Source organism: Schistocerca cancellata, chromosome 3 (genome assembly GCF_023864275.1).
Source record: "Schistocerca cancellata isolate TAMUIC-IGC-003103 chromosome 3, iqSchCanc2.1, whole genome shotgun sequence".
NCBI lineage: Eukaryota > Metazoa > Arthropoda > Insecta > Orthoptera > Acrididae > Schistocerca > Schistocerca cancellata.
The window spans coordinates 391,207,860-391,226,408 of NC_064628.1; the positions used below are offsets into that span (position 1 = coordinate 391,207,860).

At 42.5% G+C, this 18,549-nt stretch overlaps 1 protein-coding gene across 2 annotated transcripts in view; it reads right to left on the bottom strand.

The window, feature by feature from the left end:
* LOC126175114 (COP9 signalosome complex subunit 1) overlaps positions 1-17,682 on the bottom strand; it is an 84,384-nt gene extending 66,702 nt beyond the window's left edge. The window contains exons 1-2 of one of the 2 annotated variants that reach the window (XM_049921668.1): positions 17,461-17,682; positions 16,825-16,914 (exon numbers count right to left, since the gene is read on the bottom strand). In XM_049921668.1, the coding sequence (XP_049777625.1) occupies positions 16,825-16,914; positions 17,461-17,493 (123 nt within the window). In that variant the 5' untranslated portion in view covers positions 17,494-17,682. Of the gene's footprint in view, positions 1-16,824; positions 16,915-17,346 lie in introns of both variants that reach the window. The other variant, XM_049921667.1, reaches the window with a different exon arrangement.
* Positions 17,683-18,549: the final 867 nt, after the last annotated feature.

An 18,549-nucleotide genomic window follows, 5' to 3' on the forward strand; every position in this document is an offset into this window, starting at 1 on the left:
GGCATTGTGAATGATAACTCTCAGAATTTGTGATGTAGATATGCCTCCTTACCGAACATGTAGGAATAATCAATAACATTATTCCACTACTGCTGGTACACAACAAGTATGATGCAATAAAAATAGCACTACTACAACTAATTGCACGCAGCCCTGAGTAACAGATATAACATGTGATTTATGATGAGCAAACACACTGCAGGATGTCCTTCACTAATGTGGCATCGATAATGTTTGCTTGTGGACTCTGCTTATATGTCGGACCCAACATTAGCGATCGTCAAACTCTCACCTCGCCTAGAGCTCACAATGATTGTGCACGAAGTGAATCTGTTAAACAAAAATCTCACCCTAGAAGACAGGTTTTATTTACTGATACAGCACAGGAGCACATAAATTCAGGTACCACTACTGCCAAGGCCCGACCAGACAGCGATGCTAACATAATGGGCCCCTCTCCAAGCACTGAATGCTGATTGCACATGACACCACACCACACCACCTGCAGCAAATGCTGTGCCAGCTGATTCCCATTCACTGTGGCCAGTGCAGTGTGATGTAGCTGCTCGCAACTGCCAGCAGCCTCACTGTTACATAAATGACAAACATGAACCATGTTGGGTGCACTGGCCCCACCACAATCACCAAGTCGCCTCCCATCTACAAAAACGTCATCCTCCAAAGGATGCTTGTATCCCTTTGACCATTCCATAGATTTGCACTACTTCACTGACACAGGTTCAGATGCGTGCACAGTGCCTCGTCAGATATTTGAACCACATTCTGAAAGCTTCAGACCACAGCTGCATAGAGCTAATGATAACAATATCCATGAGAACTGCACTGTGGACCTAGTCATGCAACTTATGGATAGGCTATGTTGTCCTTGGACTTTCCGTTGCCAACATGGCTGAACTTGTCATAGTGGCTGACTTCCTTTGCAAATTCATCGTTTCATCTGACCTCTACCATGGTGCTTTATTCACACAGCAGTCCATCTTAGGTCTTTTGTCCCAACATCACCACAGGCCATGAACCAAGCTCGTGCCTGCCTTTGACTTGCACCATGGCCTTGGTCGGTTGGTTTAATGATTAAAGAGACAACTATGAGGTCATTAGTCCTTCCTACCTGGAACAGGTAGTGCCTAGTGCGCGAAACTCGAGGAAAGAAAATCCTAAGGTCCTAATATCAACACAGCCTAGGGAAGGGAACAAGAAAGACGAGAAGGGGGAAAGAAAAAAAGGCATGCAAGGTGCCCCATCCAGGGAGCAGCCAGAGACCCCCAAGGCCGAAAGTGCAATGGAGGCCATACTCCCTGCCACTTACCAGATGCTCCGCACCCAACAATAGCCAGAAAAACTAGTGACACAAACAAGGCAACAGAAGTACATGAAAACTGAGGAAAAGTACGAAGTCAAACAGAACATGTGAGAAGGGGGCAGAAGAGCAAAAGAGTGGGTAGGGCAGTGCTGGGGTGGACCACTAAGCCCAGACAGCCACTGCCCATTTGAGGCCGAGGAGGCAACAGGGCACCCTGCCAAACTCTCATTGGGCCAATGTGGCTGATGCACCCTGCCTTAGAGAGAGTGGCAAGGAAAGAAACCCTTTACAAATAAACCATAAAACTAGGTCAGACACTGAGGCATTGTCTGCTAACACCACTGACAGTGGGTCAGGAAGATTAAGAATGCGCTGCAAGGTGGCTAGGTTAGGACAGTACAGCAAAATGTTGACCACCATCAAACCGACACTGCAACAACAGTGGGGTGGATCCTCGCAATGGAGGAGATTACCACGAGTCAGCTAAGTGTGGCTAATGCGGAGCCAGCAAATAACGATAGGTTAATTGTGGGACCCACATGGAGGACCTCCACAAATTTGTGGTCTCCTTTATCACCCGTAGTTTGTTCAGCAAAGTCAAAGTATGCCATTCTGTATTCCAAATCCTTATAATCTGATGGCATAAAACTGACTGAAGATTTGATTCCAGATACCAATCTCCAGAGGCAGCCTGCTGGTAGCAAACTGGGCCAGCCCGTCAGTGAATTCATTCCCCAGGATCTCCACGTGACTCAGGATCCACACAAAGACCAGTGAGCGTGCTCACTGTTCAAGAGCAAAGAGAGAATCCTGGATGGTCAGAGATGGTGAGGGTAAAACTGTTCATGAGTTTGTAAACTTATCAAACAGTTTCTAAGATGAGGAAGGACTAACTGGTGCAGGAACAGATATAATCCAGAGGGTGAGAGATGGTTAGCCACTGTGTACTGAAAAGACTGCAGCCACCTGGCAGGGAGCAGAGTTCATTACAATCCTTACGAATGTAAGCAAAGCTTGCGTGACTGGCAACCAAAACGCACCAAGAATGGAGAAGAATTGGCAGCAGAAGGCCTCAGAATGAGCTGAAGCTTTCAGACCTTGTGACAGATCAAGACAGAGCTGTGAATGGGGGAAGAGAAAAAAGAGACAAGATGTGGATGGTGATTGTAACCCCCACACCTGGGCTGTGGTTGTGGGAAGTTTATCTCTGTGCCTGGAAAGAGGAGACAGTGGTCTGGGTGCTCCTGGGAGCAGCAGATGCATATCGCATAAGCAATCAACTGTTGTTGGTGCAGAACCTGCAATGGTGGAACCTTTGTGTGTGTTAGAAGGCTGATCATGGGGCTAGTCCAAAAGGCACCAGTTGATAATCGTACCCCACAATAATGTATCAGATCCAGCAACTGTGATGTAAAAGATGATGATGAGCTCTATGCAAGACTCCTGTAACCTAGATGGGACTGAACCAATGCTGTGTAGAGTAGTGTCAGAGTAGAGTGGTCCACACTGCAATTGGTGTTTCCGAGGCATCGAAAATCTTGAAAATGTGACCAACACATCTGCTTTAGTTGAAGATGGGAAAGCCATGTCAACTGGGCATCAAAGACCAGTCACCACATTGAGGGACTGGCCATCAAGGTACAGATATGGTTGGGGATGGACTGTACAGAAATGACAGAAATGCATAATTCTGGTCTTGGCAGCTGAAAAATGGAAGCCATGAGTGAAAGTCCAAGATTGTGCCCTGTGTATTGCCCATCGCAGTCTGTGATAAAGGGAATCATTCCAGATGATATCTGAGATAATGGAATACAGGGCACATAGCAAACGCTGAGGCATGGGCGAAATCTCGAGTAAAATTCTCAGCAATATGAGTCCAAGCTGGTGAGGATAATAGTGTTCAGGGAAACTCCTGGGACACCTATAGGAGGATGCCAACCAAAAATGGACCTGATACTTCACCATACCTGCATGAAGAGGGATTATGCTGCCCTATGGCAGCAACATATCATTCCCAACAAATCCACTTCACACTTGAGAAGATAACAGGTCTGAGCGTCCTATTTAAAGGCCAGGATGTGGTCGAGAGATGGATGCTGTCTGTTGTGATGAAAGGCACAATGGCAGTTCTTAATAGCCGCAACAATTTCTGGGGTCCACCAAGGGATAGTCTTCTATCGGGGATAACCTGAAGAAGAAGGAAATGCTGAAGCAGCTGCCAAAAGGATGGTGTCTGTCAAACTCCACACGGACTCTTCAGTGCCATCATGTGGTGGAGCAGTTGGGATGGCAGACGAGGAAAAGGCATCTCAATCAGTATTGGTTAAGGCTCACCTGGATAAGTCAAAGCTCACCTGAGAAGGCACCCAGGTGAGTGATGCTGAAGAAAAATAAGACAATGGGAAAATGATTGCTGTCACACAAACAGTCATGAACTGCCCATTGAACAGACACGAAGAATCCAGGGCTACAGATGGGCAGATCAATGGCCAAGAAAGTGATGTGTGCACACTGAAGTGTGGGGGATCTCCAATGTTGAAGAGGCATAGATCAAGTGCTGCCAGCAAGTTTTCAACAGTCTTGCCCCAGTCAGTAGTCACAACACCACTCTATAGACAGTTATGGGTGTTAAAATTCCCAAGGAGGCAAGAGAGGAGGCAATGAACTGTCTAGGAAGTGTAAGAAGAGCAGGACGCTTAGGAGATCAGCCTAGTGGGAGATAAAGGTTGCTTACTGTTACTGCAGAGTCCAATTGGATCTGAACGGCCATTGTTTCCAGTGCAGTTTGAAGAGGAACTTAGGAACTAACAACATCCAAAAAACCTACATACAGACACCCGGAGGCTCACAAATGGATGACTCAGTTCTGCCAAAAGATTAGTATGCTGGTGTTTTTGAGTTAAAGGGATCAAACTGTGAAGTTACCAGTCCCTTCATCCTATACATATCGAACCAGGGATCGTCAGACAAAGCATAAAAAAGGCAAATCCTGGGAAGCCCGATTGCTACCAAGGTATAATAAGACAGAGGTAAAAGCAAGGAGAAGTAGGAGAGGAGTGAGAGGGAGCAAGGTGGGAGAGTCGCTCCACCAGAATGCAGTTCAGAAGTCACCCAGATATGGTATGCAATGGGAGAAGCACCCTCTGCATCTGACCAGCACTACTCACCCTCTATTACCCCAAGAAAATGAGCAGCTCAGACAAGACAATAAAATTTTAGGAAAGAAAACATTAAAAATGGCAAATATAAAAGAGAATAAAAAGGTGGGAAGTATAGGAGCCAGACTGGACCACCGACCAAAGGCTGCAGTAAATCAGTCTGTTAGTCGTAAGTATTTGTATTACACATGGTGCTGGCAAGTCCTGGTAAAATGTAAATAATTTACAGGCAAGGGTAACAGCTCGTAAATATTAGAGGCATGGAGTCATCAATAGGCATATAACAAAACGTGTGGAAGACTTACTGCCTCCACTTTTCAGTGAGTTGTTACCTTTGCTCCTAAATTATTTACATTTGTCTGTCTGTCTAGTCAGAATGATTTCTATTATTCCACACTTCTCTACAATGTATAACCTTACAAAATGTAGCCAATGTTATTGACATGTTGAAATACGGAGATGGACTGTAGGTGATATTTTTAACATTGCCAGTACTACATGTCATGAACAACTATGAGTCAAAAACATTTGCTTGTCATGTGTGGTTTTCCTTCATTCAAAAAAATATTCAGCATCAAAAATTTATCACCAAATCAGCAATATGTGAACACTCAAATGGCAAAAGTAAAACAAAAGCACCTCACAACACACAAACATGTACGAGTGAACAAGGTTGTGACATGTGAAAGATCCATTTTGCTTCAATGGTCACAGTAGAAAGTTACTGTGAGGACAAAGAATTTCATCACATACTTCAGACTCTACTCTTTTTAAAAAGCATAAATAGGACTAAGATTAAATGAGTGCAGAAAGAGCATTTTGACAAATTTTTGATGAATTAAAATGTAATCTCTCTCTACCAAACTGAAAAGCAGCCAAATACTTTTTGAATACATTTTGAATACACACTCATACCATTGTTCACTGACTACAATGGCAGCAAACTGGGAAATGTCAGATTTTTTTTTCCTCTCAAAATGTTTTCACTGAAGAACACCAACAATTCCTCTTTTGGTTGCGTCATAAAAAATTATGGACAAGGAGAAATGTTTGTGGAGCTCAACAGTGAAGTTCATTGGTATAGGTGCAGATAATGCGAAGCAACAGAGGTTTTATCATAAATTTGGAAGTAACTGGGTGTTCCAAACACCTGGAAAATGTGCAGTTAACTTGTATTCCCAAAAAGGTTCAATTGACACATGCACCTTATTGCGTCGCTGTTGATTGGTTGGGGGTTAAGGGACTAACAGAGATGCAATCAGTCTCTTGGTCAACAGGTAGCTCATCGAAAGTTAGTGACATCCACCAGAAAGCAGATTGAATAATGAAAGTACATAGCAGAGATAAAATCAAGGTACTGGAAGCAATACTGATGCCAGAACTGAGCAATAATTTAAGAACACAGGTCATAGCAGACAAATGGTCTCCCGGGGCTCACGTGCGGCAGGAGAAGCCCCACCAGCATCCAACCCCCACCAATCTAAGGCAGAAGACAGTTAAAGGTATAGAATGCCTTCTAGTTGGGAGATTGGTTTGGGGTATAAAGTGACCAAACTACAGGATCACCAGTCCCTCAAGGTATAAAAACATCCAAAGTACATTTGAGAAAGTAAAAGGAGGAAAAGGAATGGGAAACCACACCTAAAAAGAAAACAAATGGAATGAACAAAAAATGGGGAAAACATACACCACAAGGAAAAGTAGAAGGAGGTATTAAAACCCTAGAGCAGATGGTCTGGGCTAGCTAATTACAATAATAAAAAGAGTATGAGCTAGCTACTCTGCAATACATTAAAACATCCACCCCAAAAAGACAAGGCAGGATGAATACATGTAAGGAAAAGATAACCACCAAGACAAACAAATGCAAAGAAAGTGTGAGAGTTAAAATGGAAGGAAGGTGGTGGCCTCTGAGAAAAGGCTAAATGGCCACCCTTAGATGGTACGATTAACCCCCCCCCCACGAATAAAACTTAAAACTAAATCTGCTGTTGAGGCACTGTCACTCAACACCGAACGTAGGGTGCCGGGAAGGTTAAAAGTCCGCTGCAGAGGGGCTAAAAGTCGGCAGTCCGGCAAGATGTGGACGACAGTCGTATGTGAGCCACAGTGACACCGAGGTGGGTCCTCGTGACAAAGTAGGTAGCCATGTTTTAGCCACGTATGGCTAATGCGGAGCCGGCAGAGAACCACAGAATCCCTGCGAGAGGCCCGCATGGAGGACTGCAAGAGGCCTGCATCGAGGACTTCCACACATACTTAGGCTCCTTAATGTGTCACAATTTGTTGTGCATACTGAGATTACGCCATTTCGTCTCCCAAATCTGAAAAACGTGGTATAATAATGATAGCAGGTCAGTTATGGGGATGCCGGTCTCCAGAAGCAGTTTCCGTGTAGCCTGTTGGGCCAGTGTGTTGGTAAGTTCATTTCCTGGGATTATGATGTGGCCTGGGGCCCACACAAACACCATGGAACAACTGGACCATTCCAGGGCATAGATGGATTCCTGGATGGTCACTATCAAAGGATGGCGGGGGTAGCACTGGTCAATAGCTTGTAGACTGCTGAAGGAGTCAGTACAGAGAAGAAACGACTCACCAGGGTATGAGTGGATGCAATCAAGAGCACGAGAAGTGGCCTCCAGCTCTGCAGTGAAAACACTGCAGCCATCTGGTAATGAGTGCTGTTCAATAAGTCCCCCATGAACATATGTGAAGCCAATGTGACCATCAGCCATCAAGCAGTTGGTGTAAACCACTTCATGGTCCCGACATATGTCAAGTATCGAGAGGAAGTGACAGTGGAGAGTCGTGGGGTTAACTGTGTCCTTAGGATCATGTGACAGTTCCATGCAAAGCTTTGGCCATCTCACTTGGTGAAGACTATGTTTAGCATTGACTTAGAGAATGGAGGGGGGGCGGGGTTGGCACATTCCACCAGGTTGTGAGGTACTGTCCATAGCATCCTGTAACCACAATCTGGGTGTGGTTCATTGCATGAAATGAAACTATGGCTCAATCTAATGTGACAATGCAGAGGTGATGTAAGAAAGTGGATTCCTTCCGGGAGGAATGGAAGTGAGAGTGCCAGGCAGCAGGAGAGTGCCAGCCAGCAGGAGTCTCTTTGGCAGTACAAAGTATATTAGAAACAGCAGTAGACCACCAGATGTTTCATCTACGAGTGATAAGAGGTTTTGTTTGCACCTGCAAATTCACACCCAAGATGATCAAAGTGAATGCTGGTGAGAATTGCTTCTCTAGCCAAATGGTCAGCCAGTTCACCCCCTAGGGAACCCAAGTTTTGGGGACCCAGAAAATGAGAACTGAGCAGTATGGCTAAAGTCAGGCAGTCAGGAATAGCAGAGATCACAGGGACAAGAGTAACACCAAACAACAGGTTGAAGACTGCTTGTTGAATCCCTACAAATTAAAATACAGATGGGGTTTATCTGTTTAATAAACATAGGCCTCTGTTAGGGGCTACCAGCTCAGCTGCAAAAATACTAAATGTTCCTGGCAACAAATATTCTTCTTGACTGGCAGGAAATGTAAAAGCACATTCTGTACAATCTGTGGTTTTACAGCCACCAGCAAAAATTACAGTAGCACCCTCATATTCCTAGAGGCAACAAACTTAAGATCCCTGAAGTGGATTGGCCCTAATATGTTGTCTGGGTACTAACCAAGTGGGGAAGTGTGGGAAAATGTGTGTAGCACTTTCTGAGGAAGTTAGGCGGAGGTCACAGCAGACAGCCTCCAGGCACATTCCCACTGGTAATCCCACCTGAGGGTGGGTGTCAGGGAGACTATGCCCATTGTATAGAAGAAGAATTTGATTGACTGGGTGATTAGGAAATTCTCAGATGGTAATTTCTTAAGTGAGCAAGAGTTGGTATCACTGGAACTGAAGGAGGATCTCTGCTTTGGAAGAGAGACTGTTTATGGGTCTAATCCAGAAGACAAGAGTGACCAGTCTTACTCCGGAATGATGGACTGGGCCCAACAATTTCAAAGCTGAAGGGGCCACTGGGCCATAAACATGACAACTATAATCCAATCGGAACGAGGACCGGGGTCGCTAAATATGGAGGAGACTAGCGCGATTCGCAACCCAAGATGAAGCTGAGAGAGTTAAACTTTTACATGCAGCTAGTCTTTAGTTGACAAATACGGGGCTGCCAAGTCAGCTTTTTAGCAAAGAGGAGTCCCAGTAGTGCACGACTTGCAGTTTTAGGGGAGAAAGGTGGAAGTCATGGGGAAAGGGTCCAAGAAGAGGTCCCATATATGGCACCTACTAGCTTCAGCCAATGTCAAAGACTGGGAGCTATACCACATGCAAAAATCGCCAACATAGGACATATGCTAGAAAAGTTGTCTGATGCATGTCACTAGCCCACTGATCATGAGGAAGTGTGTGACATTCAATACAGAGCCCAGCTGCATGGCATTCTCTAGAACCTGTAGGAATCTGAGTGATGTACTAGCTCTGACAAAAATCTTTACCGAGCTTCGAAATCCAATTCACAGAGGATAAGAAAAACATCATACCATCATGTGTTGCCATTTGCATTATGTACGTCAAAAAAGAGTGCAATGAGGTGTTGGCATTTAGAAAGACTTGTCAGATTGTTGTTTCCTAATCAGATGGCTGGTAATGGATCGTCCCTCCTGGAAACTACACTGACAGGGGGAACGAAAGCCTCTGTGACTTGAGAATCCAGTGTAATTTTCAAGCTACCATCCTTTCAACCAGTTTGCTGAGCATTTGGTGAGGTAAATGGCCGATACATTTCAATGGATGTTGGGGGTTTTGCCTAATTTAACGATTAGGGCGATGATACTACCTCGCTACTGCAAAGGAAAAACACCTAGTCAAATACAGGTGAAGAACATGAATCGATAAAGTCTCCAAGTAACATTCAGATGTTGGATCATCTGATTACGAGTTGAATCACAGCCCACAGCCTGGAGCTGTAGCATGTGAAGCATTTACCAATCAGCAAAAGGTTTATTACGTAATTTGGCAAGACTGAGGGGGGTGGGGTAGGTGAGTAAGCAGTTGGTGTCAGTGCTGCTGAATAGTGAGTTGCAGGTGTTTAGCAAGAACAGACACTGGTACAAATACCACCATTAGGATGAGACCTGGAGCAGTTGCTGATCTTTGGCGGTTAGAAGATTACGGAGCTTGGCCAACACTTGGAATGAAGTGGCATATCTTCTAAAAGAGGAGACATTTAGTTAGATAGTGTGAACTAGCTCAAAGCTGCTTAAAAATAATGAAGGTCTACATGAAGGATGTCACTCAAGATGTTGCTGGGCCCTTCAACAATACTGAATAGCTGTTGCAAAGTCTCTGGTCCATCACGACACCAGCTAGCAGTGGAGTGGGCCAATAGAAAGGGAAATAGTTCCAGCAGCACAACTGTATTTGAGAAGTCTTCCACAACCTCATCAATGCTATCTGTAGGTGACGGACACAACATAGCAACTGGTTCATCAGGCAGTGACAAGAAAGTGATAGATCACCTAAAGCTGGCCAGTTGCAAAGATTGTTCAGTCGCAACTGTTGTAGTGAAGCCACTGGACCGAAGGGAAGGAAGAGGCTGTATGGTTGACAGCCACAAGGTGGCAGGGGCAACATGATATGGGTACATATCAAGATCAGAAAGATGTTGGTTAATCAGAAGACCACTTTTTCAGGAAACTATTGCCAATCTCCATTAACATATCCTCTTGATTTCTGCCATCAGTCATCTTACTACCCAAATTTAAAAAAATTGCCTGCCAATTCTGTGGCCTCATTTCCTAATCTAATTCTTCAACATTGCTCAATTTAATTCATCTGCATACAATTACCCTTGCTTTACTTAGCCAATAATCATGTGATAGCCTCTTGTTGAAACACTACTCATGCTACTGAACCAATCTTCCAAGCTCTTTTTTGTCTACTGCAAACAAAATTCTATCAGCAAAGTTTAAAGCCTTTATTTCTTCTTTTTGAACTTTCCAAAGTTCTCTTCAATTTCTTTTACTGTTAAGTCAATGTACAGAATAAATCCTGTTTGTCCCTGCTTAACTGGTAATTTCCTTTTGTTCCCCTTGATTCTTAGACATGGAGTCTAGTTTCAGTACAATTTGTAAATAACTTATCACTCCCTGTATTTTATGCCTGCTGTTTACAGAATTTCAAAGAGTGTATTAAAATAAACACTGTCAAAAATCATGTTCTAAATGTACAAATAGTATAAACATATGTTGGCCTTTTACAATTTATCTTCTAAAATAAGTCATATGGTCAGTATTGCATCGAGTGTAGCTGCATCTGTCCAGAATCCAAACTTATCTTCCCTGGGGTTTGCTTCTACCAGCCTTACCCTTCTTTTATGAATAATCTGTGTCAGCATTTTGCAACCATAACTTATTAAGTTGATGGTTCTGTTCTACTCTCAACTGTCAACACAAGTCGTCTTTAGAATTCAGATAAAGAAATTCACCTTTAAGTAAGGATGGTATTTCACTTTTCTCATATCTTGCATACTAGGTGGAATAGTTTTGTCAAGTATGGTTTCTCCCAAGTGTCTCAATAATTCTGAGGAAATGTCACATACTGCATGTGCCTTGTTTCACCTTAGGTTTTTCACAGCTCTGTCAAATCAAAGGGACAGAAATTTTGCTGTCCACTTTAGAGACCTCAAGCACAGAAGTGGCCTCAGAAAGTACCTACATGCAGAAAAACAAAATGGGCATGCAGACTGCATGCCCATTATAACTAACAATATAATGTGCACAGAACAATGACAATATTTGCCTCCAGATTCCAGTACTAATACTATGATTCGCATGTTCTTAATTGTCAGAAAAGCCTTTTCAGTCATCTACAACAGTTTCACACACAGTTACACAACATTTGTTACAAATTTTATGTTTTGTTCAGTGTTTTTATGAAGCTATGTACACATTCAGATCTAATATGCCCTTATCCTGTAGCCTAATGAAACACCCATTGTTCTGTTCAACTATAACTTCGTGTTGTATAGACAAGATTTTGTTACTGGTCTTTCATTTTCAGGGATTGATAAGACTTTTAAAAATGGACACTTTCATACTAAATTATTCATGGATACTTTGAACAAAAGAAATATCTACATTCTAAAACACTTATTTTACTCTTTATTGAAAAATAATACTGCACAAGCAGGGTCGACCGAAGCGTCCGATCCCACCCGTCGGCTTTGACCCGCGACTTAAGGCTGTTGTGGTGTGTGACGTCACGACGGCGCAGAATTTAGTTTGTGAGAGTGGCATGTTTGTAGGTGTCATTTTGATGCGATCAGTGGTGCTCTCTGGTGGTGTGTAAGGTGATGTTTTTGGTTTAGTTTGCGAGTGTGGTGTTGTGTGTGAATTTTGGTAAATTGCTTTTTTTATGTCTTTGGTAGGTATTGATATGACTGACAGGGTCAACAGTTTTCGGTTGTAGGCAATGATGAGGGACAGTGTGTTGTCTCTAATAAAATTTCTTCAATTTTTTGATGAAGTCGTGAAGTGTACAGTATGTCGTGAAGAAATGAGGCTTACTTAAAGTGCAGGCGTCTCGGACCATGGATGGCTGTACGTGGAGATGTCTTAAGGATAACAGGTCAAGGGAAGTGTTCGATCCCAATGTGTGGCTGTAAATGTTGGTATTGGTATCAGGAGATGTTTTTGAGCTATATAGGCCAAGGAAAGTGTTAGGTCCTAATTTATGGGATCGGGAGCTGCTGTTGAGCTATATAGGTCAAGGGAAGTGTCCAATTCCAGATGATATTGTGTTTAGTGGTATTTGGGGAGTTTTGTGATATCTGTTTCTTTTTGTCGTTTTGTATGGGGGTGGGTGTCTAAACTTGTTTATATTTATCTAAAAATAAAGATGATGTGACTTACCAAACGAAAGTGCTGGCAGGTCGATAGACACACAAACAAACACAAACATACACACAAAATTCAAGCTTTCGCAACAAACGGTTGCTTCATCAGAAAAGAGGGGAGGAGAGGGACAGACGAAAGGATGTGGGTTTTAAGGGAGAGGGTAAGGAGTCATTCCAATCCCGGGAGCGGAAAGACTTACCTTAGGGGGAAAAAGGGACAGGTATACACTCGCGCGCGCGTGCGCCCCCCCCCCCCCACACACACACACAAGCAGACATTTGTAAAGGCAAAGAGTTTGGACAGAGGTGTCAGTTGAGGTGGAAGTACAGAGGCAAAGATGTTGTTGAAAGACAGGTGAGGTATGAGCGGCGGCAAATTGAAATTAGTGGAGATTGAGGCCTGGTGGATAACGAGAAGAGAGGATATACTGAAGGGCAAGTTCCCATCTCCAGAGTTCTGACAGGTTGGTGTTTTTGGGAAGTATCCAGATAACCCGGACGGTTTAACACTGTGCCAAGATGTGCTGGCTGTGCACCAAGGCATGTTTAGCCACAGGTTGATCCTCATTACCAACAAACACTGTCTGCCTGTGTCCATTCATGCGAATGGACAGTTTGTTGCTGGTCATTCCCACATAGAAAGCTTCACAGTGTAGGCAGGTCAGTTGGTAAATCACGTGGGTGCTTTCACACTTGGCTCTGCCTTTGATCGTGTACACCTTCTGGGTTACAGGACTGGCGTAGGTGGTGATGGGAGAGTGCATGGGACAGGTTTTACACTGGAGGCGGTTACAAGGGTAGGAGCCAGAGGGTAGGGAAGGTGGTTTGGGGATTTCATAGGGATGAACCAAGAGGTTACGAAGGTTAGGTGGACGGCGGAAAGACACTCTTGGTGGTGTGGGGAGGATTTCATGAAGGATGGTTCTCATTTCAGGGCAGGATTTGAGGAAGTCGTATCCCTGCTGGAGAGCCACATTCAGAGTCTGATCCAATCCCGGAAAGTATCCTGTCACAAGTGGGGCACTTTTGTGGTTCTTCTGCGGGAGGTTCTGGGTTTGAGAGGATGAGGAAGTGGCTCTGGTTATTTGCTTCTGTACCAGGTCGGGAGGGTAGTTGAGGGATGCGAAAGCTGTTTTCAGGTTGTTGGTGTAATGGTTCAGGGATTCCAGACTGGAGCAGATTCGTTTGCCACGAAGACCTAGGCTGTGGGGAAGGGACCGTTTGATGTGGAATGGGTGGCAGCTATCATAATGGAGGTACTGTTGCTTGTTGGTGGGTTTGATGTGGACGGACATGTGAAGCTGGCCATTGGACAGGTGGAGGTCAACATCAAGGAAAGTGGCATGGGATTTGGAGTAGGACCAGGTGAATCTGATGGAACTAAAGGACTTGAGGTTGGAGAGGAAATTCTGGAGTTGTTCTTCACTGTGAGTCCAGATCATGAAGATGTCATCAATAAATCTGTACCAAACTTCGGGTTGGCAGGCCTGGGTAACCAAGAAGGCTTCCTCTAAGCGACCCATGAATAGGTTGGCGTACGAAGGGGCCATCCTGGTACCCATGGCTGTTCCCTTTAATTGTTGGTATGTCTGGCCTTCGAAAGTGAATAAGTTGTGGGTCAGGATGAAGCTGGCTAAGGTAATGAGGAAAGAGGTTTTAGGTAGGGTGGCAGGTGATCGGCGTGAAAGGAAGTGCTCCATCGCAGCGAGGCCCTGGACGTGCAGAATATTTGTGTATAAGGAAGTGGAATCAATAGTTACAAGGATGGTTTCCGGGGGTAACAGACTGCGTAAGGATTCCAGGCGTTCGAGAAAGTGGTTGGTGTCTTTGATGAAGGATGGGAGACTGCATGTAATGGGTTGAAGGTGTTGATCTACGTATGCAGAGATATGGTCTGTGGGGGCTTGGTAACCAGCTACAATGGGACGGCCGGGATGATTGGGTTTGTGAATTTTAGGAAGAAGGTAGGGGTGCGGGGTGTTGGTGGGGTCAGGAGGTTGATGGAGTCAGGTGAAAGGTTTTGTTTATATTTAGTTTGTCCCCACCCAAAAACCCCCTATTTCCCGTGCTTGTCCCGTTAGTGTCATTAGGCTTTTTGTGGAACGTGTGTGCGTTTGTTTTTTGATGTATTTTCATCCTCGTAATGTGTACGTAATGACTATATGCGCCATATTGGAATCGTGGTTTATGGTCGTTTCCGCCATATTTGTGATGTCACGGGTCAAAGCAGATGGGCGGGATCAGACGCTTCCGTATTTCCGCACAAGCACCAGCTACTGGTCAAATTCTTACTTAAGGTTGTTGCCTCACTGCACAGAGTACCTACTCAGAAATATAATTTGTTGCAAAGTGTCAGTAGTGTTTTATTCTATATATTTTGTGTGTAAATAAGTGAGATAATTCGTTAGTCTCTTGTCGCATGTATTTCTTAAGACTTCAAAAGCTATTCTAGCATTTGCCATAATCATTTTTTGGTAATCGGGGAACAATTAAATCTTCCAGAGAATTAATGTGCCACCTCATTCAGTAATATCCCTAATCTTACTTTATGGATGCTGTAATTTCTACTATTCTTCATCTCAATTACTGTGAATGTGTAATTGCTCGAGAAACCATCATTTTAGCATCGAAGTGTGTATTTAATTATTCAACTGGGAAAAACACACCACAGAACTGCTTAAGCATCTTAACAAATCTCTATTTGCAATGCAAATTGTGTCAGACATAGGGGATATAAAAATGAAAAAGCTGGCATAGTATGTTTACTTTCATTTCCATAATGTCATACGGGATTATTTTTTGGGGTAATTCACCAAGCCAAGCTAAAGTTTTCCGGGCACAAAAACGTGCAGTAAGAGTTATATGTGGTGTGAACTCAAGAACATCCTGTAGAAGCCTGTTTAGGGAACTAGGGATACTAACTACTGCTTGCCAATATATTTATTCTTTAATGAAATTTGTCATTAAAAATTTATCACTTTTTCAAATCAACAGCTAAATTCATTGAATCAATACTAAAAATAAGAATAATCTTCAAAAGGATTTAAAGTCACTTGGTCTTGTACAAAAAGGTGTGCATTATTCAGGAACACACATTGTCAATAACTTGCCAGCGGCCATAAAAAGCTTAACAACCAATGAAATTCAGTTTAAGAGAAGCCTAAAGGATTTATTGGTGGCCAACTCCTACTCCATTGATGAATTTCTCAGAAGAAGCAACTGATTTTGTGTGTGTGTGTGTGTGTGTGTGTGTGTGTGTGTGTGTGTGTGCGCGCGCGCGCGTACAATCTAACTTCTGCACCATTTCAGTGCAGTAATGTGTTCATTGTAAATAAGTATTATAGTAGTTGTATTACACATTTATTACCTTATAAATAACTAAATAAAGACTTTTCTTATTTTAAATTCAGTGCATTAGTATTTGTAAAATGATTCTTTCATATAGTGTTCATTAAAAAAAATCACCATCATTCCACTTGGGACCTGTGGAATGGTACATTAGCTTATTTGTTTGAGTTGTAAATATTTGTCATGTATTGTTTTTCTGACATGTTCTACGTCCTGGAGGACCACCTTACTACGAATCAATTGGAATGAAAGTAAATCTAATCTAATGTAAGTCACACTTCCGTTTACTGCACTATATACTACAGCTTGTTTGTCTCCTACACTGGGATGTCACAATGGCATTTATTGCAAAACCTTCTTTAACTGAGGCAAGAAAATCACTGTTACACTGGTAATTGCTGAGGTACAAAAATAAGGAACAAATATACCATACAATTTATTTCTATCAACAGCTTGGCTTTGGCTTTCATGTTTGGGAAATTACACACACACTGTAAACCAGTGTTCACTTTCGAAATATATTTAAGTAAAGTATGTTTAAGATTTGCTGCTACTTCGGTACCTTGTGTAACCATATGCCAACAAAAATATGTAAACAAATGCAGGTAGAACTGCATATCAGCATCTAACACTAATGACAACATCTTACCGGCTCAATCGGAAAACACCTTACTTGTTCTTGACAAGCTCACATTCAAATCACAAATGAGCAGAGCATGTGCCAAATCTCTCAACCGAGTGTCTTACGCCAAGATAGAATACTTTTGAGAACAACGTGCTAAAGGACAAAGATGAACATCCACACCTGCAATTGCATAAAGGGTGCTAATGACAAAGATAACAGCCCAGTTAAAAAATATAATTTAATGCCAGTGTTGGTTAACATGTTTCTGAACAACTTCCTTACAGTAATACTACCAAGGCTTCTTTTTTTTACCCAATGGGCAGCATAAAACTGCTGGACCAAATTCAAACTTAGATTTTTCATTTCTACTCGCACCAGCAATACCGTATACGCTATATTCCATATACTTTATACACGCCCTTGCATAGATGACGTAATTTCAAATCAGTAATCTGTATTACTACTCACCAACGTTGGGTTTTCCACAATATATGGTTCCTCTTCATTATTATCGTTATCCTCCGGTGGTGCATCTACTTGCATTGGCTCAACAGGACTCTGAAAACCAAATACTCCCAACATTAAACAGACTGTATCTAATACCGATAAGTGATAATTAACCTCATAGTATACGCTACACGGTCACTGTTATGATCACAGACTTTACTAATGATGACCAAAGAAAATCAAATAGTAACAAAAACAACATATCTCTTCGAAAGAAAAACACGCATTTCACTGACAGCACCAATCTCTAATAGTATGTGTTTATATTACAACTCTGCATTTACTGCCTTAAGAGATCTGCTTATAACCAAATCGATTCCTCTTTGCACTTTATTTTACTACGCAATTCCTAACGACGATACAACTTTGATAAAACAATTCAATGTATGCAAATAGACGAATGTCATACTGCCTCTCGAGGTTACGACACATTATTATCAAATCATATTAAGATTTTCATTGAAAATCACGAACTATACTTGCATGGCTGTCACTGAAATACTTCGCGAGGCGCCGCATAGCAAAACAAAATTCGAGATTTCTCACAAAACAATTAACTTCTCTTTTCTGTCAATTCTCAACCCCTTCCACACTCACTTGGTACAAAGCTGACTGCATCGGCAGCGGCATTTTGATGTAAACTGCGGACACTTGATCAAAGATATAGACTTCAACTTATTTGGAAGATGATCACTGGGTCCTCCTACAAAATTTTCACAGCAGAATATGTTACATAACTGTTCATATTCTGAATTAATTTACCTAACTGCTAAATTACAAGTAACGAGAATATTAGTTATGTTGCAGTGGATTTTATCTACAGATTCCAAAGACGTAACAGGTGATCGAGGTGATCTTGTGTCACAGTAGCGTGTAAACGTAAACTACGAGCGATACGGTAACCAAGCAAAAGTCAACATATTAGGTACTATAAATCGAAAAGCAAATACCGCTATTTTCACTGAATCACTTATCTTCATAATCAGAAACAAAATGCAAGCATAATACACACATAGTTATCGATCACTTAGTCACGTAACTTTGGAACTAACATTTTTCAGGCAACAATATAAAGTTGCTATATATATATCATACTTTCATACCTAACATTACAGAAAATAAATAGTGAAGCTTTAACGCATATGAAGGAGACAAAAAGTTTATTCCCAAAAACTGTAACCTGTAAATAGGTATGCTTTATTAGAGTTATACTGTAAAGAGAAATTCCGTTGTCCCTTACTACAGAGGAAATAAAGTTCATACGATCTTCAACAACACTTATTCGTCATCATCATCATTATTAGTTTTCTACTATGTTAGTAGCAGTGGCAGTTCGAGAACATTTTCCCGCACATACGATATACAATGTGGCGCCCTTCTTCCCCTTACCCCTGGGGCGTGCTTTCACCCATGCCAGTTTTCGCTGCCAATTAAGTTACACCCCGTATAGAAATTTTTCATGTAGGCGCCTCTGATTCCCTTCTCAGCTTGGCACCCCAAGTGGCTGCTTGTGTTGCTTGACGCTTAAACTGGCCCTGGTTAGCAACCTCTTTGCTCTCTTTACTAACAGCCCATCACTTCCTTTTTAATGCTGCTATATGTTCTGCCTTCCAGGACATCGTACAGAATCTGAAATCTCTTCTTTCCCAACCGTCATGCTATATATCCTTCTAAGACTGTTTTTAC